At 44.1% G+C, this 25,225-nt stretch overlaps 1 protein-coding gene across 16 annotated transcripts in view; it reads right to left on the bottom strand.

Moving 5' to 3' along the window:
* Nucleotides 1–25,225, bottom strand: part of CADPS (calcium dependent secretion activator) — a 226,025-nt gene that overhangs the window by 58,483 nt on the left and 142,317 nt on the right. For 8 of the 16 annotated variants that reach the window (XM_072875811.1, XM_072875818.1, XM_072875817.1 and 5 more), the window contains 5 exons: nt 23,457–23,644; nt 13,131–13,232; nt 12,138–12,201; nt 11,238–11,361; nt 5,130–5,136 (listed from right to left, as the gene is read on the bottom strand). In XM_072875811.1, the coding sequence (XP_072731912.1) occupies nt 5,130–5,136; nt 11,238–11,361; nt 12,138–12,201; nt 13,131–13,232; nt 23,457–23,644 (485 nt within the window). Of the gene's footprint in view, nt 1–5,129; nt 5,137–7,893; nt 7,912–8,777; nt 8,847–11,237; nt 11,362–12,137; nt 12,202–13,130; nt 13,233–23,456; nt 23,645–25,225 lie in introns of all 16 variants that reach the window. The other 8 variants (XM_072875820.1, XM_072875819.1, XM_072875821.1 and 5 more) reach the window with 3 other exon arrangements.

The following is a 25,225-nucleotide window of genomic DNA, read 5'->3' as shown; positions in this document are numbered from 1 at the left end:
CAACCCGGTCAGCTGAAGTCTGGCATTGCAGGTGCTCAGCTCGGCTGAGAGATGCAACATGGTAAAGCACCATGCAAAGGAACGCTACATTTTTGCTGATTTATGCAACAGATAAGGGCCTTGGGCATTTCTTCTCCAGTTTTCCTTTTGTTTCTTGTATCACTGGGAACAAAAAAAATCTAGGTTCCCCTTAACATAATTTATTGGGCAAATACTGAAATTGGAGAACTGCTGGTTAATCCCTTGTTCTTTCTCCCATTCAATCCAGCACCTCACTGACTACAAGAAGAGAAACCTCTTCCTTTTGTGCAAAAGGAGTCCAAAGACACGTCCCTTAGTAAGCTCTGGTTGTTTCTGCACCTCCAAAGCCAAGGGGAAGCTTTTCCATTGATCAGAGCAGCGTCAGGCCCATTCTCATTTGCAACACTGATCTGCTCTCAAATACAACTAAAAGACAAAAGTGTTAATAAGAACAACTGCTCAGAGATGCTGTCTTTAAAGAAAATATTGATGCTTATACAACTTTGGCAGCCAGCAGATGTCAATCTTAATTTTTTTTCTTCTTATTTTAAATATTTCCCTGGTTAAGTTACTATACATCAGAATATTCTGCTAAGATAGCTGGAGCACTGACAGTTACATGAAACGTATACGATATACTTATCAAACATTTCATCCAACATCATGTAAAGCTCATACATATTTATAGTTTTCATGCAAAATGTTATGCAACAACAATGTTATTTTGTGCTGACGTTGATATTTGAAAATGTTGCATATGTCAGACATTGCTAGACAAAAAATGTGGACATTTTGAAATAAATGCTACCTCTAAATCTCTACCTCTAAACCACATCGCGCTAGGTATTTTGTATAAAGCTGCACATGAGAACTAGCTTTCTACTACTACACAAGCAACTGCTAGACTAGAAAACCACTGAATAAAAGGAAGGAAGACTATTACAGTACTTGGCGGCTGTTTGGCCATGCCTTTGAGCATATGATTTATCATGTTAGTCTGCGTTTGAGGAGATGATGGTGGTCCAGCCGGTGGCTTAGGCTTGGACGGACGGGCTGCTTGTGCATGACAGAGAGAGACGCCAAAAGTAAAGAGACAAATGACTTCATAAACAGTGACAAAAAGATGGAAACTTCGAAAGGAACATAAGCAGAAATGATCAAATACAAATGGAATAAGCTGCTGGGTTTTTGCTTATCGGTACTCGAAGTATTACACAGTAATGACACCATCTGACAACACATATTCTAGAAGTCAGCAGATTCGAACATCCTACGGTACTGTGCAATCAGAAAGTTAAAAATTCAACACGAGTATGAAACTGCATTTCATGCAGCCACGTGAGGAAACTGAAATAAGGTAATTCAGTTAAAACTCTGGAATTCAGGAAAGGTGAACTAAAAAAGGATGACTTTAAGTCAGCGCCCCAGTGCTTAGGTACATTTAGCAAGAGAATAATGAGCCACAGGAATTAATTGCTTTGCAAATATCAATTACACATTTTAGAATTAAACGTCACTGTTGGTTAAAGGGAGCTATAAAATATTCTTGTGCAATTTAAACATGTAAAAAAATCTGTCACTTAAAAATGTGTGGTTCCTGATCGTTTCCAGCTCATTTAATTATTTTCAACTTGGAATTCTAGTGGCTTTTATATTCTGGGTTGAATCATATATAAAAACTTGCCAGCTCTATCAAATATGTTACTTGCTATTCCAAATGTTAGAATACTGCAATCAGGACTTGACCCATCTGTCATATAGTTTACAATATCAGCATAGGAAAAATTCAAAGAAAATAGCCTTTCCTTTTACATACACTTAGAGAATAAATTATATACTGTGAATATATTAACACAATAGTTTCTGTTCCATTTAATAACAGTTTTTCGTAGCATTGTGACTATTTTTAATAATGCCATTTGCAAGGAATCTGGCATATTTATCTGGACATTCTATTGCCAAAAGTCCTTGCCATTTTGCTTGCATTTTCCAGTGGGGAAAAAAAAATTGGTTGGCTTGCGCAAAGTAGATTTCTGATCGCTTTTAATTCTCACAGAATTGTAACACTTATCAAAGTATAATAAAGAATATTCGAGTAAAGCATTAGTTAAAGAGTATGAGTTAGGTTGGTTCCCCTCTCCACACACAGAGATAGATATACATACGTACATAAACACACATACAATGCGCACGGGCACACACACACACACACATATTTTTAGTCTTTTAAGCTGTGTAATGATTTAATTCAGACTCTCAGATTTAAGCTACTGGTTTCTGGCTTTTTTTTTTTTTTTTCTGGTAACAGGAAAAGCAAATCTATTTGTTCATCTCTGGAGTCATCCTGATCCTTGTTCAGCATTTATCAAGGGTGGCTTTGTCCCCAGAAGCAAACCTCTCAGCCTCAAGTGACAATAACTGCTTTTTGGGCATTGGCCTAATGACATGCACTCCAATTTAAAACATAAGCAAGAATTCAATTTGGCTACTCACTGATGGCTCCTGAGCTCAACATGTAGATGTAGGATGAATATGTTACTGCCCATCACCATAGAGAGCAGTTTGTGCCAAGGTCCCCGCACGGGAAGGGACTGTGGGGAGAGGGGACCGCACACCTCCCCCCACCAGCATCTGGCAACCGCGTGGTGGGAACCCCTTGCCACCTAGGGGACTCCGTCGGGCTCCAAAGTTGGGAGAGCCAAAGAGAGAGAGCCCTTCCTAAGAGCATCAAAGCCAGGGGAAAGTCACATCCCAGAATTGCATCCCACCATGCCTCTCAGTGCTGCGATCCTCAAGCACCCTTAAACGTGAGTCCAGCCCCTGCATCGCCAACAGCTACCCGTTGAAAAACACATTTCAGACCTCACGGACATCCGGACCCCATAGTGTCGAATGGGCCTGACTTGTGCAAATGTTTTCTGTCTTCGGGAAAAGTCATTAGCAGAGAAGGAAGAGGAGGAAGAGGTAAGAGATGCAGCAGCACAGGGACTTCACGAATCACTCGTGCAGCGCGTACAAAACAGCTTGGAGGAGGCTCCGGCTGTGCCGGTGTCAGCGCAGTGCCCCAGGGTGGTTTGCACTTCTCTGGGAGGCCTGCGAGAGATCACCCCCAGCATCCTACCCCTGCTCCTGGCATCTCCCTGCCGCCATCGGCTCTTGAAAACAAGCTTCCACAAGGGATTACAGCAGGTTAAGCAAAAAATTCTTGATGTAATTCTGATCTGTCCCAATCTGCACAAATATTCAGCTCTTTTGTTCATTTAAATTTTTCAGACCCAAAGCCAGGGCTCCTGCACGATGGCTGCAAAAGCACCTGGAGTCGAAGGAGAGGAGAGGAAGAGCTCCCTCCCTTCCTCGGGGCACTGAGTGCCTCGTGAGCCCTGACCCACACTTTTCTTTGTTGCCTCTTTATTGCAAGAAAATTTAAAAGATTAAGGTCTGGCCAAGGAAAGTCATTAATTTCATCCATAAATTTAAATACAAATGGAGCCGTGACTGCAACACCCTGTGAGGAGCTGGAGTTTACGTGCTTCTCTGGGTCCAGGTCTCGGAGACGATACGTGAGGTCCCTTTCACGGGGTGTCTCGGCTCCTGCTCGGAGCGAGGGAGATGTGTAATGCTGGGTGGGTTCTGCGGCGCTTGCCAGCGATCAGCTGCAGCGTGTGTGGTGGGTTTTGTTTCACTTTGGCTTTTCTTTCTTCCCTGTCCTTTTCCTCTCTAATCCCTCGCCACAGCCAGTTTAGCATCAGAAATGCTCTTGTATTCGTTGCTCACGTGTGCCAAATGGGTAAGATTTAAACACCTCCATCACTGAAATCAGAGGCAGGAGCAGCTTCTTCCTTACTAACAACCTGACAAAGCGCTTTCCTGGACAAACTTCTGCCAAAGGTTTTTACACTTCTGCATGATAAATAAAACTTCTGCAAATAAAATACTTGCAGAAACTCTAATTACTTGGCAAATTCTGGGGTTGTGCTTGCAATAAGGTTCAGCCTGCAATGAGTATAACAGGTATATTTAAAAATCTGTGCTACTTTGGGTATGAATATTGTATACAATTCAGTGTGTGTGACTCTTTACAGACTGGAAGATTTTCAAACCACATATTTCTCACTCAGCATCATGCTTTCTGCTAGATGGGCTACTCACACATCAGCAACAGTGAGAATTACACTTGCAATAGGACAAGAGTATTGTTGACTTTTAATATTTTTTAAAAGCGTAGCCACTGACTCAATGGTTTCCTCGTAATAATTAAAAATATATGTCTCCTGCCAAAGGCTTTGGTATGTAAGTGTTATGTGTGCGCTCATTTGCAAGCCAATCATGAAAATGGTAAAAAAGAGCTGCTGTTCTCAAGATATAATAGAATATAGAATAATGAATAATGGACTTAGCCTGAGGACGAGGCAAAGCAGCCTTTTATTATATTTGTAAAATGAATTTGCATGCATCTGAAAGGGATTTCAGTGATGATATCATTTTTTCTTTCAAAATAAGATGTGTTGTCTTATAAGTAAGAAAAATTCATAGAAATGTTTTTTTTTAACTCAGAAAGAGACTCTAATTCAGCTCTCAAAACTCAACATACTGAGAAGAGAACTGATCTCCTGACTTTCTGATGATTATTCAGCCTAGTGAGGAATTTTTGCCTATCTGAATTATATCTCATGCCTCAGGCAGCAAGTTGCTCTGCAGCTGGTAAAAGACTTGTAGAAAGATAACGACACAATGCAGATCTTTGTCATTTCTGAAGCTCTTGTAATAACTTTGATACTGCTTTAAACACTGCCTTTGAAAGGGCAAGAGGAAATCTTGAAAGCTTCATAACAATTCTTCATTAAACACAACTGAATGCCATTTCAAGGAATGAAACAAATAAAGCAGCAGTTCAGCAGCACACAAGTACCGGTTGTAGTCATGCCTGAGTTAAAGTGCAGGATTTATTAATGACTTCAGTCTCCACTCCCGCATACAAAGACTGACGTTTTCATACATTTTGCATCCATATTTATTTGAGGAATGTAATTTTTTTTTTTTCTTAAGCTTTGTGGTTTATCACAAATGCTGGGAGTGATTGCCTAGCAGCAGCTGGGCTGACAAATCACACAGGACCTCTCCTTGTCTCGGACCAGGTTAATCAACAGGCAGCTCAGCCCCTAGTACTTCAGTGCACTCGCTAAGAGTTACGGATACGTGCACAGAGCTTCCCAGGCTGAGATCCAGAAATAGGGAAGGCAAGTGATGGAAAGTGAGCATGGGGACTGTGACAAGGGCCAGTACGAATGCCTTCAAAAATACCACTGCTTCTTAACAACCTGTTGTATTGCTCTAGTCAAAAACCGACCTCTTCTGCACCCGCTTCCTTGGCTGAGGATGCTTTCCACGCCTGCTGGGGCGAGCGCTACGTGCAAGATGCTCCACGGCCGATGCCAGCTGAGGCTGACGCAACCGAAGCCACCGCGCTCGGTCCCTCTCCTGCGGGTGCACCCGGGTCCCCAGCCTGACGCGGGCACCTGAGAGATGTCTGCCTCTGCATGGGCACCGCAGCTGCCCCTCGCTGCTCCGTGGGCAGCACTGACCCCAGCTCTGACCAGGGTTTGGCTTTGCACCCACCCCGGCACCACTGCTGGGTGCGTTTTTGAGGGAAGTCAGGCTTCCCTGCCAGCCTGGCCGGGAGGGACAGATCTGGGGAGGATGGTGCATGCCAGCGATGCAGCGTGCTGAGATGCTGCGCCTCCGGAGCCCTGCTTCCATGGACAGGGGCTGGGGAGGCTGCGAGACAAGCAAAAACCTGGCATTTTTGGATAGCCCAAGAGTAGCTGATTTCCCTTGGTGACAGAGCAATAGGACTTCAGTGGGCCCATCTGCTCTCCAGTTACTTTCCGCTTGCAGTCCATGCACCATTGCTCTGCTGCCTGGGCACCAAGCAGCGAGGCAAGAGCTGCCTCCATCCCCACGTCTCTCACTTCTCATCTCTGTGCATCACCTCAGCAGCAGTACCACAAGAAGACTCTCTTTACAGAGACATAAAACCAAATCATAATGTGAGAAATACTAGTCTGAAAACTAAAAAAAAAAAACCTTATACTAAACACAATCGCTTGTCAAACTGACAACTATCGCTTTGGCTGGCACCATCTCTAAAGCTGCCTGTACCCAACTCGGGCAGTGCAAAGTGGCACTTGTGTTCATGGGATCCCTCGGTGCCACAGCACTGCAGCACAGTGCAGCACATTTCACAAATCCTGTGCTTAAGGGATGGAGAAGTTACTCTTTTCTAAAGGAACGAGGGATTCCTGACTTACGTACATAAGCAGACAAACACTTATTAAAAGGTTGCACTCATTAATCTGAGTGTTAGTAGTTTTGTCTGATTAATAATTAAAGCAAGTCATTAATCTTTAATTGTTTTAGCGTAGTGTTCTGTTTAATGTTATTTCAAATAACCTTTTTAAAGCAAGGCAAGAAACTACAGCCTTTTCAGGAGAAAGGACATCAAAGGGTGACGTTTGTGTGTTTAAGAAGTTGTTTTCAGTATCTTATTTTTGTTCTTGCTTCTGGCAAAATAAATAAAAAGTCAGGCCAAAACACAGTCACTTTTGACTCCACTTAAGCTGAGGAACTGGTTTCAAGTTGAGTCCTGCTGACCCTGCCTGAAAATTTTTCATTTAAGACAATGGGAGATTTGTGGGCACAAAGCAGCAGAGTCGCAACTCCCTGCGTTCTTTCACTCGCTCCAAGCATCGAGAAGAAGCAGTTTTATTTTTCAACGAGCTGGGCCATAGAAACGTCCTTCTGAATTTCTAAACTGTAAGCACGTGACGAGCCATGTCCAGCAAGCGCGATGCTCCGTGCATTTACTGTGCTTAATGCACAACAGCCTGCGCTCACTTTAATCCGCTGTAGTTATTGGCAATAGCTGGGATTATTCGATTTGCTATTTGTTTATTTGCACCTCTCATAGTTGTAAGGAAAAATTATTCTCCATTTTCTAAATATTTATTGCTATTCAAAATTAATGTTACTGTCATGCAATAGCTCTAGATCATGGGCCAAATTTGAGCTGCGGGGGCCTGGGGAAGCCAGGGCAGAACCTGGCCCAGCGTCTTGTACTGCTTTTTAAAAGCAACTTCCCTTTGCAAACAGAGCTGAAATCAACCCGATCCTTTGTTTTTTTTCCACAAAACAGAACAATCTACTGACAAAAAGAAATGAACAGTTCAGGTTTCAAGGACTTTCGAACTAGGACTTTGGGGTACAACAGAAACGAGAACAGGGGCTGCAGAGCTCCACCATCCCTTCTGAAGAGACGGGCACTTGAGCTGAGCCTTTGCCTTGTTACATGTCACCACAGGTTATAAACGAGAGACAAACACGACTTCTGTCCCACCGGATCGTTTGTTACACATTAACGAAAAAATAGAAAAGAAAAAAAAAATTAAAAACCCAGTCCTCCCATCAGGGCATAAAACAGAAGATATGAAAAACAAAAATGAACATTAGTTTAGTTATAAATGTGCTCGTTAGGTGTGTTAAATTAATGGCCAAATCACCAACATTTTTTCACCCCAAATGAGCTGCAGTTCTTTTGGAAAACAAGAAACTTTCTCTTTACAAAGGTTAGATTCTCCTCTAAAACTGTCTCCTAAGAAGATACTATATTTCTATAAGGTATTTCTAATCTACGCTCTATTCTAAGGAAGGAGGAAAAGGAGATTAAGTAGACAGCACAAATTAACTCCTTAAGTATTAATGCATCTCCATTTTCAGCCTGAAGGAGTACATATCTTAAGGAGCTATGAAAAAAGAAAACAAAATAAATATAACTCAACAGTCCTAGCAATTTATAATGCATATACAATTGTTCACCTGCGTCCTTTTGATTCTCTATATGAAAGAGAGAAAGCAACAAGGAGAGAAAAGAGAGAAACAAGAACAGATATGCAGGATTAATGAGCAAGTGGACCGCACAGCCCCCCAGTTATGCGTGATATATGACATTTGAAAAGAAGAAAAGTCGCCCCATCTCGCCCCCCGCCCCCCCAAGCGTGGGGTTACCAAAAGAAGCTCCTTTCACAGAGGTGAAAGAAAAGGCTGCACAAATAGAAAACCAGAGAGGGCGAGCTCTGAGGACACAGAGGGGATCTCCAAGTGACAGCGGGGCCGGGATGTCCCCTCCAGAGCTCGGTGCAAAGGAGTAAGTACCAAAATGGAGGAGGAGAGCAAGTAAAGCGCATCCTTCCGCTCGCGAGCTAACAGACAGGAGACGTGTAAGGTCTGACGTACAGAGAAAGGACAGCCTTATACGATCTTATACACAGGATTGGGTAAAGATCTTATACGCAGGCAAAGGGATGGCTTTTTCCAAGTGTCCTTTATCTGACCTCTAGCTCACTTCTCCCCGATGTAGCTGCTACCTTTTGATTGTGTACCAGTGACAAGCACTTTACAAATTGGGGTTACACAGAAGCAAAGTAAAAATGCATTCAGGTCACGGACATAAAGAAGAACTGAAAAAACTTACAGACGATCTGAGTTTATCACAAACAGATGGGTTAATTGTCTAACCTGGTTTAGGCTGATAAAAAGTGACTGGACTTCTCACACTGGGTTTCACAGACAGAAGCAACAGACAAGCCAATGCTAAAAGACTTGAAGCAAGGAGAGTGAGTTGGTTTGGATCTGGACTTTCTTGAGGTAATGAAAACAGAAAGAGTGAGGACAGCATGGAGAGGAGGGTGGTAGGTACTCACGAATGGTTAAATCCATCACTTGAGAGGCCAAGCAGAAGACAGGATGCTCATACATTTCTCTCTTTTTCCCTATAAAAGAGGATTTGGGCATGCAAGAGGCTTAGGTCAGAGGTAAAGAGGTTATAGGCTATAGGTCAGAGGAAAACTTTATATTAGGTTAAAAGGAAAGTAGCCGTAGAGTATTTTGGGATACACACAGGATAAAGGAAGAAAAAAAAAAAAAGAAAAAAAAGGAGGGTTAAAATTGGAGATCGACTGGATTAACCATTCAGCATGCCCATGAGTCACAAGAGAGGCTGTGACCATGACTCTAGAGGTTTGCTCTGAACTGTTTGCAAGAATATAATGATCAAAACGTCATGAATAGAGGAAATAGAATTCCATTGGTTTAAGGCTCCGAGATACTAAGGATTTCAGCCTTCAGTATCTAAGGCTTTCACAGGTATTTCTTCATAAGCATAGCCTCAAGCACTGCTGCCACTGATTCGGTTTTGCATCTCTGACAAAACTATCTTAAACGTGTGGCTATTCAAATGTCAGCTTTTAACAAGCAAGATTTCAAAGCCATGTACGGCGCGCAGGGACGCATCTCACCGAGGTAAATTTGTTATTTTCTCTTCTAAGGAAGTATTTGAACACGTAGTGGACTATGCTCATGAGAGAAAACCTGATGCATGCAGCTGGCGGATGTTGGGTTGTTCAAATTAACAATCCCAGCATGCTTGGAAATTGGTATTACAACCACTTTTATAGAGATAATATCAAAAAGTGGCTGTGGCCAATCACGGATAAAGGAGGAGAAAAGCAGAAGAGAGCAGGTAGTGTGGAATGAACTATTTCTCTGAAAAGGTAGCTGGAAAAAAAAAGGTTTGTTGCTTCAAAGTATTCCCAGACCTAAAAGTCACAGTGCAAAAAAGAGGGCAGATAATTAACACAACCAAGAAGAATTGAGGCACAAAAGGAAAAGTACACACTAACTGTTCTACTTTGGAAATGAATGCATTTTTACTTACAGATCATAAAGTTTGTTTTTGCATAGATTTATCTGAAAGAAGAGAGCAAATCTTACCAACGAGTTAGTGATATTTACACAGAGAACCTAAGGGAGCCAGCCCTGGGTAGAAGCATCCATCAACAGAAAAGCTGCTTTTGATTCTCAGTCCTTCTCCATCCTCGTCAAGTATATTTAAACATTGCATTTTACAGAATACACCAATTAAAATATCCTGTGAAGTTGAGTACTTCGATAAATTGTCTGATAATACAGTGCTTATGAAACCTTTGTTCCTTCTCTATTTTTGTCACTCATTACCAAGTCAAGAGTTGATAAACATCCTTTTAGTGCCCAATTCTTAAGTGTTTCTCACTGGATGCATAACAATGAATTCATTACCACTGGTACACAATTTGCATCGTTAGACAGAAAAAAAATGGAAAAAGAGAGGACATGTCATGTACAGAACCTGGACAATTTGTCATATAATAACCCAATTTTTCATGTAAACAAGAACTAAGAACAAATCAGAGGCAGTTTGGGGTGGTTTTTTTTCTCCTCTCAATATTGTCCTAGAGGCATACAACGATAATCTCAGCTGCGGGAAAGCTTCACATCACACACGACAGAAACCCAAAGTCTAGAGCAGAACATACCATTCATCTGGAACATACAGGTTTAAGCAATTGGGAACTTGGATAAAGTTGGGTAGGAGTTTCAAGTTGGGAATAGCAGCCAACAACGTACCAACGTAAACTGATTAACATGTAAAGAACGACTGGATCGTAGAGCTTCAGCTAACATGTATCCTCTAGCAAGCTTTAAAATGTCTTTTTGATGGCTACATGTGTCTCTGGTCACTGGTTATTATTCTCCCATAACTTAAAAGGTCAATAATATCAGCTATGCCGGATTTAGAGTGACAAGAAAGAAATCTGATGCAAGTATGGGATCACTGATCAACGACTGCTAGGCAAACTGCAAAGACAATGAAACACTCCCAGAAAAAAGACATTTTAAATTGGCTACAAATGATTAAGCGTAGATTAAACAGGTTTTCAGCTTCTTATTTTTCATTTGTTTCCTGAACTCCACTGTCACAAGCAATTAGCTGCACTATACCTTCAGCTGCAAAGATGACATCCCAAGTATTTCTCAATTTGTTTTTTAAAACCACGACATGAGTCTGAATACTATACCACTGGCCAAATGCACTAACGATTGAAAAAAAAAAAAGCGACAGTTCCTTTTAACTGTTTCCTCTCTCTTTTTCAGAAAAAGAAACGTTTTGCATAGCTTCCATTCTGAACTGCTTCCAAAGCCAAGACCACAAAAATGATTCAGAATCACATCAGTTTTATTGACAGGCGAATAAATAGCAAATGAGCTTCTTTTAAATAGCTCCCAGCCACAGTTGCCACCTAGAAATATAACAGCATTTTAATTTCACAAAGAAAGAGCCTTACCTTCAATTTTGGCATACTCTGATAGCCGAGTATAATTGACTAGAGCTGCTTGCTCCAAGCATTTACGGATGACTGTTTTTACCTCCTCTTGAGGGACCGGAGTAACTATGTCTTTCATCAGAACCTTGACACAAGAAAATCTGATTTGTTGTGGCATCGGGCACACAGAACTGCTTTTCTCCAAGCCCAGCACATACATCCATTCCTACACTAGTGCTGCGTGGCTCTCGGGGTATGCGTACAATATGCAGGATTCACTACGAGGTCACCTTGGCCAGCTTGAGATGTGGGACCTAGCCTTGCCTTATTATTCCTCTTCTGTATCTATACCCTATGGCATGCCCTGAAATCTGAGCTTCTGATTTTTTAGGGCATGACATTAAGATCTATCACAACTTCTCCAGTGCCAGGCAATGTTATGCCCTTCCCAGGCTCTGCTGATTGACTTGGGTTTAGGTCTGGACTTGGCCATACTGCATGCTAGCAGAGGTGGGAAGGATGTCGGAGCAGCAGGAAGGCAGAAATAGGGATGGGGAGGATGATGGTGAGCAGGTTTCCTATGCCCGAAGGTAGGAATTTTCCTATTCCTGCCTTGAAACAGGAATTTCACCAGACAGCAGCCAGGCATCGCTTACAAGGGTCTGCGGTGTAGATGCTTGCCAGCGAGATCCTCCACTATCAACACAGACGCAGGCTGCGCTGCCTTCAGTGGCCAGGCTACACACTGGCCTCTGAGCTGAAGCAGGAGAGATAACACCCCCACCTAATACCCCACGTTTTGATATTAACTATGATTAATTACACGACCTATGCAAACCCAACACTTTCTCAAGCTCTTCTGGATGCAAACATACATGGATACAGGTAATGTTAACTATTCTCTGTTATTCTTATGCTTACCCTTTCCAGGAGTGATAGAGTAGCTTTTAGTGCACCTTCTGGACGGCCAAATGGAAAGCAGTACCTAGAAAAACCACATCACGTTAACATCAGATCAGGTGCATGCGAAGAAGCATTTCCAGCACTATAAAGATGTTTTCCTAAATACGCTCAAGCAATGATCTAGTCCCTCTGCCTGGAATGAGCAGTCTTTCTACAAGGCAACTGAAAGGGTTTGATGGTGTGGACACTAAGGCAGCAAAACGGAATACGGGGTAGTAATAAGCTGATAGTTTTAGCAGCTTATTAAATCTGGGTGTCACCTGAAGAGTTTTTAGATCTCATAGGAGAGAGTTAAATATCATCTTCTCATAAAAATGGAAAAAAAAGCCCCTCTGGAAAGGACATTTACGTCCAGCTGGAGAGCTGGTGATGCACCAGGCTGTAGGTAACCAGCTGAACCAGCCACCGTCCCTGGCGAGCGGCAGCTCCAAGGGGCTCCCGCAGGGACTCTGCATGCGAATGCACATCACCCATCTGCGTGCCAACGTGCACCACCCGCCCAGGACCCGGCTGGTGTGCAGGGGGCAATTCATCCCTTTTTGTGGGGGCAGTATCCATCCTTTCTGTACCGTGACATCCCTGCAGGAAGCCCTGCCTGTCTGAATACGAGGGAGAAGGGAAAATAAATGGGTAATAACTGAGCAGAGGGGAACGGAGAAATAAGAGGACAAGGGATTTTTTTTCTGTTGTTAAATTTCGGAAAAAATCCACAGCATTACCATGCCTATGGGAGCAAGATGGTTTGAAATATCCTTTAAAGGTTATATATTTAAAATCATTCTCCAGCTACAAACATGCTACAGTGCAAGCTTCACTGCCCTGCGTAGGTCTGTGCCACTTATGCAAAATTCCCGTATGCATTCAAAACCTGCCTTTCAGCTTTGCTGCTTATAGGAGGGAGCTGGGAGGAAATCAGTTCTCTCGCATTCAGCCTGGGCTCTCTGCCTTTACCTAAAATGTGTGATCTGATTCTCCAGAAGCAAACGAAGCCGCTCCTTGATCTCTTCAAAACGCTCTTTCTCATCTACGGTCACAGTTCCTATCCCGTCAGGCCTGGAGAAGAAATGCCACGAATGACTCGGACTCCACCTCGCCACCCTGGTAACTCACCCCCACAGCACACAGCTGCCCTTTCGGAAAGGGACGTCACCAACTATGAGACCCAGGACAGAGGATATGCAGCGCCGAGACATGGGTGGTCACGGCAGCATGACTGCCGAGGCATCAAAAATAAATAAAGACATATCCTCTCTCAGAGTGATAATCTAGATGTGGACACCCCCCCTCCTCCTTTATTTTTCCCGTGATAGAGAAGTTGGAAAAAGCAGAATCCCCTTTTAAATATAGGTATGTGACAGGGAGCGCAATGCCAGCTCTCACTGCAGGATTGGGCCCATTGCTGGCAAAATAGGGACTCAGTTTCTGCAGGAAAATTCAGCTTCTAATTTAATACCATTCACAGTATAAAAGAATATCTACAGCGGGTGTATATACAAACAGAATATAAGATTCTGCACTCCTTCATAACCGCTGAATCACCCCATTATAGTGATTTCTTGAAGTGAACCACCTTCAATATACTCTGCCGAAATGTGCCTAGAGAGCGACATGCATTTTGTATTTGAAAATGCAATGCCTTTTCAGTCGTTCAATTTTAATTTATAAAAACTAACACATTGATACAATTTATCAAGGATTTTCTCGGACTCTTGTATTTCAGGAGTGCACAGGAGAGCATTGTGAGACACCCAGGTCCTGCTGCCTTGGGGTATTTCTCATCTTTCACAGAGCACAGTGTGCAGGCGAACCCTGCTGAAGCTCTCCCGGGGCTGGATGATGCGGTGGTCCCTGTGCTCTCCCACCCCGTACCTCTGCCGATGCCAACCCATCCGAGAGCCGAAAGCAGCAATCCCCTCCTTCTCCCCCACACCCACACGGCAAAATACGCCGCGCAGCAGAATCCCGGGCGAGAGGAGAGACCAAGTCTAATCCATCCACCAAAGGAATCGGCCAGGCAGACAATCAACGGCACCGCTTCCCATTGCCGGCGAGCAAAGTCGACGGATTTGTGTACTCCTGGGCAACTCTGCTGGCACAGGCGCTCTTTAGGCAATGTAAGACGTCTTAAAATTGAACAAATGTTCTTACTTAAAGGCCTCCTCCAGTGTTCAGCTTAAGCTGCATAAATCCGCAGTACTAGACTGGTTTGGCTATACAAAAGACTTGGCAAGGGATTACAAAGCTTCTAATGAACCTCCTGTCAGGGGTTAATTGGTTGGCTTTATTTTCCTCTTAAAGAATCAAAGGTCCTAAACTTAAAAAAAAAAAAAGCTATAAAAAATTAAAAGCTATAAAGTCTGTACAATCACTTCTCCTTGACCCTGCATTTAGTAAGCTCTTAATATCATAAATACGAACTCTGATATTCCAACACAGGTGAATAAACCCTTAAAACATTTTGGAAGAGGAACGAGCAAAACTTACATGATACTTACTGCAAAATTTTAAAGCTAAATATACATTAAATAAAACTTGCAACATGGACACAGAAAAAGACTCGAATACCAGGGGATGTATTTAAATTTAAACAGCATTTAACCAGAAATCTTTACTTGATTATTTGCCAAATTCAGTTGTGGATTAAGGAAAAAAAAAAGGAAAAAAGATTTAGGCTGAAACTTGGATAAAATGTCTCAGCTGGGGAACACATTTCATAAACAGTTTTGGAAGTATGGATCTGGTCTCATTAGTACCTAATTAGGACTAGTTATTTTGAAGAAATGAGCAAGCCACAAAAAACCACAAATTAGATATCGAGCAAAAATTAATGTCTGAACATGCTTAATATATTTTTATTCCAAAGTTCCATAAAATATTTAATATTCAGACAGAGATGTTCATGCCTTTTGTGATGCTGTGCACCTCGCAGCGCCTGGTTTGCTCCCAAGCAGAAGAGCAGATAATTCAAGGCAGACCGCAATAAATGCCGTACATTAAGAGGCAGGGTTGAAGCCCTCATTTGACTTTTGGCATTCAGTTCTCCCCCTGTACCCATAACAGCTCACAGAGTGTCACCAGGTTAATTGTATCAGCGCTGACAAACGAGGTAGGAAAAGCTGCCTGCCCTGGCTGTGATTTGCTGATGGACTGGAAATGGTCTGAAAGTTATGTTACCCTTTGCTGGGTCAATAACCTCAACCGGCGAGATTTAATGGCAGATCTGACAGCTCGGGTTGGGTTGCAGCCCTTTCACATGAATCACAGTTTCTCACTATATTCAAAGGGCTTCGGCTTTGCCAGAACTGGTTATTTAGCGATCACCATGTAACGACTTGTGTTGGACACCCAAAATGGGCTGACGTGACAGCATCAGTCACGTCCCAGGTGGGCAGTGGCGGCTCTGCAAGCATTGCTTTGAAAACACTGACCCACATGAAGGGTGGGCTCTGGAGAGCGAACTTCTGGCCAACACGGCTCTTGCCCAAGTCACAAGGCCCCAAGGAATGCCAACCCAACCACCGAGGCACACGTAGACCACGTAGGCTTAACCTGTGGTCACCCCCTGGTCTCCGCCTTTCTCAAGGTCTTTGTGAGCCAGGAGGACATCAAACCCGGTGGCTCCGGCCACCGCTCCCTCCACGCAGGGCCTGCTGCGCGGCGCAAATGCACGCTGCTCTCGCGTATCATGCACTGCAAACTTGAGACAATCTACAGGTCAGCTGTAGCCATTTTTGGAGCAGTGCGGATGTCTGGAAGGGCCTGCCAACCGAGAGCCATCACCATGGCAAGGACTCCCTTTCTCACCCAGCTGTAGACTATATTGCATCTGACATGATGAGCATCTCTTGAATCTACCTTTCAAATTTTCGGCAAACCATTTTCTCACTGTCCTTCACAAAGTTGACATTTTCGGCAGCATGATAGGAAAGATGTCATGTCGGCTGCTTTTCAAGTTGTTGTCACAGTGGTTAGCACCAGTTCTGTCATCTTTGCTTTCCTCACAATCCCCCATCTTGAGCCATGTCACAAATAATAATACTTCCAATGTTTTTGTCAAATTTCAAATACTATAACCCAGCTGCACATCTTCAGATTTACTAGTTATGTTAATCTTTGTTGCTCATCTTCCCAGAAGCTGAAGCATTAGGAACTCACTAATTAGTGACAAATGCAGGATATACATAGAACTGGAAAAACACTACCCAAAGCCTTGCACTTAATTTATTAGCTCGATAATTTTGAAACCTAATTAAATATTCAAGTCAAATATACTTTGAAAATGTAATCTTTTTGAGGGAACATATTTATTTTCCCTTTTGCAAGAACACAAAGGGTATATAGCTTAGCATCGCTATAATTTAAGATTCACTTCTGTGCTCTAGACAATTCCAGTACATGGCTGATGGAGCTGAAAAAAATCCCCAGGAGAAGCTCAAGTCGCACCAGCTCGTTCTGATGCTTATCGGCAATTTTGTTTTCAGCAAAGGTCTCCAGCTCAACTTTGATATTTGCTATTTGATCTCATGGACAGAAGCACCGACTCCTCCCGCGAGCAGCATTTCTGCAGCAAGGCTAGCTAAAATGCAGCTGGAGGAAATGGATGTTCTCACACGCAATCCACAACCACATCGTTATTACACGGAGCAGTGATGGGGAATGAGAGGAGAGCAAAAGGGTGAAAAAAAGTTCTGTGTGTACATGGCATATACAGAGGCACGAGGGACAAAATGGGTTTGGGTCTATGAATTCAGGTCAACAAACAACATGAACGTCTCCATCTGCGCGGGGACACAATTTCATCCCATTCTCTGTAGCTCCTGCTCACGGACACTTGAGGTGTATGGCAGAAGTTGTGGGCAGAGAGGGAAGCAGAAGGGCAAAAAAGGCAAGAAAAATAAATAAGGAAAATTTTAATTATAAGTAAACAAGTTTCAGATCACTCCTTCTGCTGCCGATTCGCTATGTTGGCTCTAAACTAGTAAATTCCCACTGTAAATATTTCACAGGAAAAGTTTTAAATGCCACTTTCCTAATCCCCTCTTGTTTTTAAGTTTTAAGCCATGAAAACAACAACATCAACAAAGCAGGTGGTGAAATTAAAAAAAAAGGGTTGCAATTTAAACAGCAAAAATGATAGTCCTTGTTTAGCTTAGATGGTTTGTGCAAATTCCGGGGTTAATTATAAATTATAATTAGGACCTGTGATCCTAAGGCCACTGCTTTATTCTACAAGCCCCGCCTCCCCCCATGCCCTTTTCTAATTATACCCAGTGCCCCCAGGGCTAGTTATGCTGCTAAAACAAATATATCAAAATGATTTTTTAACAAAGACTAATATATGAAGCAATAGCATGCATTTGTATGCAATTATAAATATACAGTATAGCTCCAGTGGGTTAATCTCTTTGACATAAGCCTGTATGAAATACCATGGCGGCTTATAAATGAAAAGACGTATCATCTTTTACACCTTTTATGTTTAACTTGTCTACACTTTTTTTACTGGGGAAAATATTGCTTACACGTAGCAAACAGATCTTTGCACGCACTCTGAGCCCTGGCATACAGAGCCAAGGAAAAAAAACAATGTCAAAAACTGATGCAAATAATTTGATTTTTTAAGTAACAACTCAAATATAAAACACGTGCTGCCTTCAGCTCCCTTGCTGGTTGCCAGGTGCAGCACATATGAGCTATACAGTAAACATCGATGATTAGTGCCTTGGACGGCATGTGTCAGGATAGGCTTTCAAAGGATCCCTTGCAGGAAGACTTGCCTGCGCGAAGTCCCACCGCTTGCACAGGGACTGGCTCTGGGGACGTGGGCAGGACCACAGCTGCCTGCCTGCTGCCTCCTGCATCTCCCCCAGCAAATCTGACCTGAAAGAGCCCACCTGTTTAGACCCCTTGAAAAAAGCTTATTCAGCAAACATCGATTTTCCCCAACTCGCCTTTCTCCTGGGAATTCACACCGTGCACCAAACGCCGGTTGAAAGCCCTTTGTTCAGCCCAGCCCTCAGCCCGCTCTCCTGGGCGCTGCCCCAGCCGCCCGCTGGAGATGCTGCAGAGCATGGGAGCCATTTCATCCTCCCAACTCCTGCCTTCATTTTGCTTGGGCTCTCCTCCACGCCGCAGCGCCGAGCCAAGTCACGGCTCATCGCTTCTCATGTGTGATCTACACCCCTGACGTACCGCAGCTGAACCGGATGGTTTCTGAGCACTGCCATCCTACACCCATTGTAATGAATCACGTCAGCCGGCCGCACAGAGCTGGTTATCTGCTGGTGGCTGGCAACCCACCTCCCTTCCGCACAGATGCCGGATCCTATCCGACAGACAGCCATAATGCACGCCGTGTCGCTGCGGACTTATCACGGGGCTGGTCGGGACATGGTGCCGGCACCTATGAAAGGTTACGGCATTATGCCATGCCAGATTTTAACCTGGCTTACTGCAGCCAGGGCGATTAATCTGCATGAGACGTGGAAACGAAACACAAAGTACCATGGGAAGCATATGAAGATACTGTGATAAACTGTTCATATATTTACTACTTCTTTTAAGGGACCAAAAATGTCCTGTTTTGGTTTTTTAACTAGCTGTATGGAAATCTTGCCTTTATGTGAAACAGCCAGATATGTAATTAGAATACAATGGAAAAAATTACAGGTATGTTATGCAGACTTTCAATTCCTCAAGGTTTATGACAATAATATTATTTCTGCTGGCCTACAGTTGTAAAAAACTAATGGAAGCTAATGCTAATGTTAGCTAACGAAAGAGCTACTTCTTGAAAACAAGTTTGATGCTGTAAAATACAGCTTATAGAGGAAAAGGCAAATCACTGATATAGCAAATTAATTAACAGAGAGACTGGTAACTGCTTGGACCTTGGGTAAATAGTCATTGAACACCTTGCAGAAAATGATGCTGTTCAGTCCTTATTGGACTGGAGGGGATTCAGGCTGGCATCCTGATTTTCATAAGCTCAGTGTCTTCTAATACTGAGCATGCACACGATCAATATTTTAGTCTTATTTTTAAAAGTTTGGGACTAGCAAGCATAGAAAGAGTCTTTTTGGATGCCAACTTTAACATTTAAAAAGAAAGTTATTACATGGCTAAATCCAAAAAAGGCACATGCGAAACCAAGGTCACTCCTGAAAGCCACTCCTTCGAAAGGGGCAGGAATCACCCTTCAAGGTTTAGGCGCTAACTTTGGGCCTGGGAAAGCTGAGCTCAACTTTCTGCTCTGCGACACCTCTCCCATGCGCAGACAGGAAAGCAGCGAGGCTCCCCTAACACATCACTTCTCTGCGTGTCAGGCGACGCCGGCAGTACTGTCATAGCCCTCCAGCGTGAGGACAGCGACAAACATGGAAACAGAAGGCAGGGAAAGACCTGGGTGATCATGTAAAACCGTTCATAATTTTATCCAAAATCATGATGTCCTCTTAAAACCATTCCTGCTTCTTGCCTTCACTAGTTTTTGGAGGGCTGTTGATAAAGGGAAGTGACAGCCTCAGCACTATGGTGGTGGTACCAAAAGCAAACAGACAGCAATAAACACACAGCGTGTGTTGTCGGATGCCTGAATAACGCTATGCCTTTCTTACCTGTCATGTAGGTAAATACATCAGAGATCACATCATCTTTCATAATGGCAGGACTTTACAAAAGGCAGCCAGGGATACCTGGTGGACAAAACCCTGTTATCAACTCACTAGTGGCCACAACAGTGAAAAAGCGTCGAGCTCCTCAGCCTTAGTGAAGAGCAAGTCCCTGGGTAACAGCAAACCATGCGGACATTCAGCAGTCTTTGCCTCTTGCTGGTCCCTGCCTTTCCGACAGCCTGCACGGCACATATTCAGGTGTCTGCAGGAGGTGCAACTTAGGACAAGCAATTTACATTTAACTCCATTTTTACTTGGAAAAGGATGAAATTAACAGAAAAATTAAGGGGACTGTCATGCAAATAGCAGTGATTTACAGCCTTCTTTTGGAGAGCTTATGTCAGGCTTTCAGGGGTCTGAATAAGCTACACGAGAACCAAACGCTGACATATAAAGCACCAGGGCTCCAAAATATCCCCCAAATCACATTCTGACCATTTCACCTGCTGCGGCCGCAGGGTCAGCTCCAAGCTGGAGGTGCATTTCCACCAGCAGCCGTCCTGCTCCCATCCTGGCTGCGGTGCGGCGGCCGTGCCACCAAGGCGGGAGCCGGACAGGCGCGGAGGCATCGTCCCTGTGCTGACGCCTGTCATCCTGTCAGCCTTGACCTTCAGGCTGTCCTCAGCATCCACACCGCAGCCTGCCTGCACTTCCCCGCTGACTGCGAGCGACTGTTGTCTCGCTGCCTGACCTTATGCAAACACGATACAAACAGACAGCCCACCTCAGCTCCATCACTGTCTGCTGCTAATACAGGAGATTGATAGCCACATGAAATTATCTCCCTGCTCGACCTTCATTACTGGGTGGCATATTCTGACTGACAGCCAACCTCATTCTGGAGAAAGCTAAACCACCCGTTCGGGTTTTTTTACTGTCTAAAAGTGAAGGAACTTCCTTTTCTAAAGAAAATCGACACTTTCTCAGATTCGACAGAAAAAGAAGCCTTTGTTAAACAGAAAAATCTCTCATAACTTGAATCTTTCCCAGACCACCGTGCATACCAATAAAAACATAATGCACGCCGCAAGGCTGCTCGAAGATGCTCCGTCGGACGCTGTGCCGGGTCCTGAGGCAGACGTGCTCCCACCTCCACGAATTTTACACAGAAAGTTTTCAGCTCTGCCATGAGCTATAGGTTTCTCGGGGAGAGCACGGCCAGTCCTAAGGCAACGAGCAACGTATGGTTGTGGCAGGTGGGAGGAAGGGACGTAGCTAAAGCGAACCCAGCTTTACACGTCGCAACTGCCAGTAAGGACCGCATGGGTAAATACTGGCTTTCTGTCACTCTCTGCCAGCCAGCTCACAAATGCATGATGCATGTGGCCTAAGCAGCTTTCTGAAAAGAAATCGTGACTCTTCTGCTCAGATATTCAGATTTCTGATAGTAGACACGAAAGATACGGAGTCGTGTTTTCTCTCAGATCCCCTGCGGTCCCTTTTTGTGACCTCCCAACAGCAGAGACCAGAAGCCGCACCCCGCAGTCTCCGTACCAAACTCCTCTGGCTCCCGGGCGATATGCAGAGCCTGCCCTGGTGAGAAAGTGCAATGCCCAGCCTTGCAGCTCCCGTAATCCCCAGGCAACAGAGACAGCAGCGACCAAGAAGGAATATGAACCTTCAGTCTTCTGATGTGAAGTCAACCATCAGCTAAAGACAGCTAAGTCATAGCAAAACATCTCGTTCCTTTCTTGGAATATTTTAAGTGAATTACTCAAATAGCCTGTCCATGGCTGAGCTGCCCATTCGGCAGTGCCCAGCGGTCTCCCGACGAGGTGCAGCAGCCACACGCAGCCCTGGGCAGCTGTACAGGCACGGGACTGGGGTCTACACGCCACACGGGTTTTAAAGCAAGACATTTTCCTGAGCCCACAACTCTCCAGCCCCACGGGGAGGGAATGGCGGGGTGTCACCATGGCCAATACTGTCAGATACCTCTTGCCACCAGCCCTGATGAAGAGGAGGCTCCGGCTCTGGCTATGCTGGACCCCGTGAAGATGTACACGGGGTAGCCGTGACCTGCATCCGCCTTCCTCTCTATTATGGGGCAAACAGGCTTTGAGCCAGGTCCTGTCCCCAAAACAGCCTCCTGCCAGGATGAGCCCTGCCTCTGGAAGAGGGGCGATGGGGGCACCCAGTTTCCTCTGCCCAGTCTCAACCCCTACACGCCCTGTCAGCCATCTCCTAAACCCACGCCTAAAAAACTCAATGCTCTGACCCCCTACAGGACTTGGGTGCCCAAATGCCATATCCAACTCCCAGGAGAGTGTACAACCCGAATGCCAGTGCCGTGGCGGGTCTCCCCATGCTGCAGGACCCAAACTGCCCAGTGTGCTCAGTGACCGAGGAGCCCGGTGCGCTCTACAACACACTTCTGTGCACTGCACGCTTTCGCTTACCTTTTCGGCTCTGGATTCGGCTGGGATTTGGAATCTTTCCTTTTTTTGGACTCCTTTTTGGAATCCTTTTTTGTTTCCGCTTCAGCGGCAGAGGCATGAGACACTTTGCCCCCCTCGCCGTCTGCACTTGGCTGTGACCCACCAAGTAATTCTGCCATGTGTTGGCTTTGGGGAGTGATTGAAAGGCGGGGGGCAAGGCCAGCAGCACAAGTGAAAGAAACAAGAAGAAAGCATGAAAAAACTCAAAATAAAACAAAAGGAAACTGAACTGAAAGCAAACAACTGAAATCAAATAACAATTGGCAAGGAAGGAACGAACGAGCAAAAGAAAGTCAGAACTAAAAAAGAAACTAAGGAAGCAAAAACTCGGTTTCCATGACAAGATGTATGAAAGTAACTGCAAAAGCAAGCGGCAGCCTTGCAACATGAAACCTGGGCAATGTGTGTCATAATTCGGGATGGTATTTACCAGAGGGTTTATGAAAACACCTAATTATTTTATAACATTCCTTTCTTCAGCAGCATATGCAGGATAGAGAGCGATATCTCAAAGTATATAATGCAACTGAACAGAAAAAGGGCAGAAAAAGAAGCTGCAATAGATGCTACAGCTGTCAACAAAATAAATAGAAAAGGAAAAAGCACAGCTCCAGTTCCTCCCACCAAAGATTTGCCACATTCGAGAGAAAGGAATGGGCTACTTCTGAAATTGAAATTGCTTTGCAATACAGCAAGATAAAATTTTCAGTCATGTCTAAGCAATTTCTGAACTGACGTCACATGGACTTTAAATGGGTGCCCGAGGGCTTAAAGCCCTTCTGAACACTGAAGTTTGATACTGCTGCAGCTTGTCAGATCCTCTCACACAGCAATTAAATCAGCACAGTATATCGTTTCCTTCTATTTATTCAACCTGTGACACTCACATGTACTTCAACTCTATCTTGTCCAGAACTGCATCTAGCAGGTGCCTGGGTAAGAAAGCTAAAACCCCTCATTTCTGGATCCTCTACGTGCATTTTTATTGCTTACATTAAACAAGCAACGAAACAAACAAACAAACCGACTATGCCACTAGAAGCGCTGCTGCCAAACATCCACTGCGAAAACAAATTGGGGACTGTTGTGCATTATCCAAGGAAACCTGTATTTGACAAAGTCATCCCTTGCTGGCAGGGAGCTGCTAGCCGAGAAGAATTCCTTACCTGTTGCCATGAACATGTGATGCACAAAAGGCAAAGCTGTAGTGAAGTAAGGTGGGGTCAATCATAGCTCCGTTTTCTGCGCGCTCTAGCAAATCTCTGAGGTAGCAGAGATGTCTGTGACAGCCTCTCACTCCATTACGTGCACAATACTCATCTAGCACAAAGACCTGGCCAGGACTAAACCAGCCCTGTTTAGAAATAGAGAGACTTGATTTTAAATATAAGTTATTAAATACAAAGGCTATCAGATTTGGAGGTGTAGTGGTCAACTGTTCTAATAAAAGAAATACAAACCTAAGGCTACATTAAGGAAAAAAGAGAGAGGTCACTCTTAAACAGTACAGTCTGCATATCATCACCCAAACACAGCATATACTCAGTGCAACTGTTAATAAAAACATATTATGCTACCATTAAAGGGAAATGTCATTTAAAATGCTGAAAAGTTAGGCCACTTCATGTCAGTGCTTAGCAAAAAAAGAAAAAAAAGAAAAAAAAAAGACTTACACCTTTAAGAGATGACAAAGGTTTGGTTATTTAAACAGCGTGAAACAGTAATCTCATTTCGGGCATGGGATTGTACGTTCGGCCAGGAGCAAGAAGACTGATCTGGGGGAGAGCATGGAGGATTATACTGAATAATGACTTCTCTTGCATCTGGCAGGTAGGAACGTCCTGCAGATGGAGGAAGGCAGCTCCGCAGCATCAGAAAAGGACGTTTCCCATCGTCCTTATTGCGTACCGCTGGCAACACGCTCTGCCATCGCCCACCTCCTCGGCATCGAAGCAAAGGGAAGCTCTGCTCACGAGCAGGGTTTCTTTACACATCCAGAAACCTCAGACTATTTCTGTCTGTCAGTCCTGAGGGCCTGGTGACACACGGCTTGTGGTGCAACGTCCGTGCTCCTGAGGAGGATGCCCTTCCCCGCGAGGGGACGGCTCCGGTGAACGTCCCGGGACAGCCGAAGCGGAGCACGCCTCTGCCTTTGGGGAAGGCGCTAGTGAGAACAAGAATATTCTTGTAGATTGCTTTTCAAAATGCTGCAAAACCGTCAATATTTACATGGAAATTTGGGTGCTAAACAATTGCTAAGACGCAGCTCTGGAATGCATCAAGCTGCAAAATCTTTCATCGTTTAATTGAAAAGTTCCTGCAGCGGGCGGGAGAGTAGTTGAGGCAGAGCACTGCCCCTATAGGCAACTTCTTTGCCACCCCATCTGTTACCCCAAATGCTACATCTTAGAAACAACACTGCTGTGAAAGATTAAAATATATTTTCTACCACTCAGATGACACCAAATCTTTTCTAGATGCCAAAATAGCTGCTTTGAAAAGAGTTGAAGAAATATCAATTAAGAGCTCAAAGACATAGAGAAGGATTTGCTCATCCTTATTGGGCCAACTCCAAAACAGATTGAGAAAAGAATTAAAATAATGAGGGGAAAATGATAGATATAGGGAGTAGCTACAGTGCTGGGATCACTAGAAGTGCACATTTCAAAATGAAGCCACAGAACAATGCAGATGGGACGGCACTCTGGAAGGCTATTTTTTGGGAGGGGTATATTTGCCTTCACCGCTTTTAATGGTATTTTTGTTTGCTTTGTGGTTGGTGGTATTATGCTTGATTCTGGATTTCTTTATGTTGCCTGTTTGTTACATCCTTGGACCGTCTCTTCACCTTGCCTCTCTTCACACGAGTCTTTGGTGATCAGACATAGTAAAAACAGAAATGCGGTAACTGTTCTGTGGTAGAAAGACGTGTGCA

The sequence above is a fragment of the Ciconia boyciana genome, chromosome 11 (assembly GCF_034638445.1).
Source record: "Ciconia boyciana chromosome 11, ASM3463844v1, whole genome shotgun sequence".
NCBI lineage: Eukaryota > Metazoa > Chordata > Aves > Ciconiiformes > Ciconiidae > Ciconia > Ciconia boyciana.
Note: the sequence above shows the minus strand (reverse complement) of the source record. Positions and strands in the feature narration are given on the sequence as shown.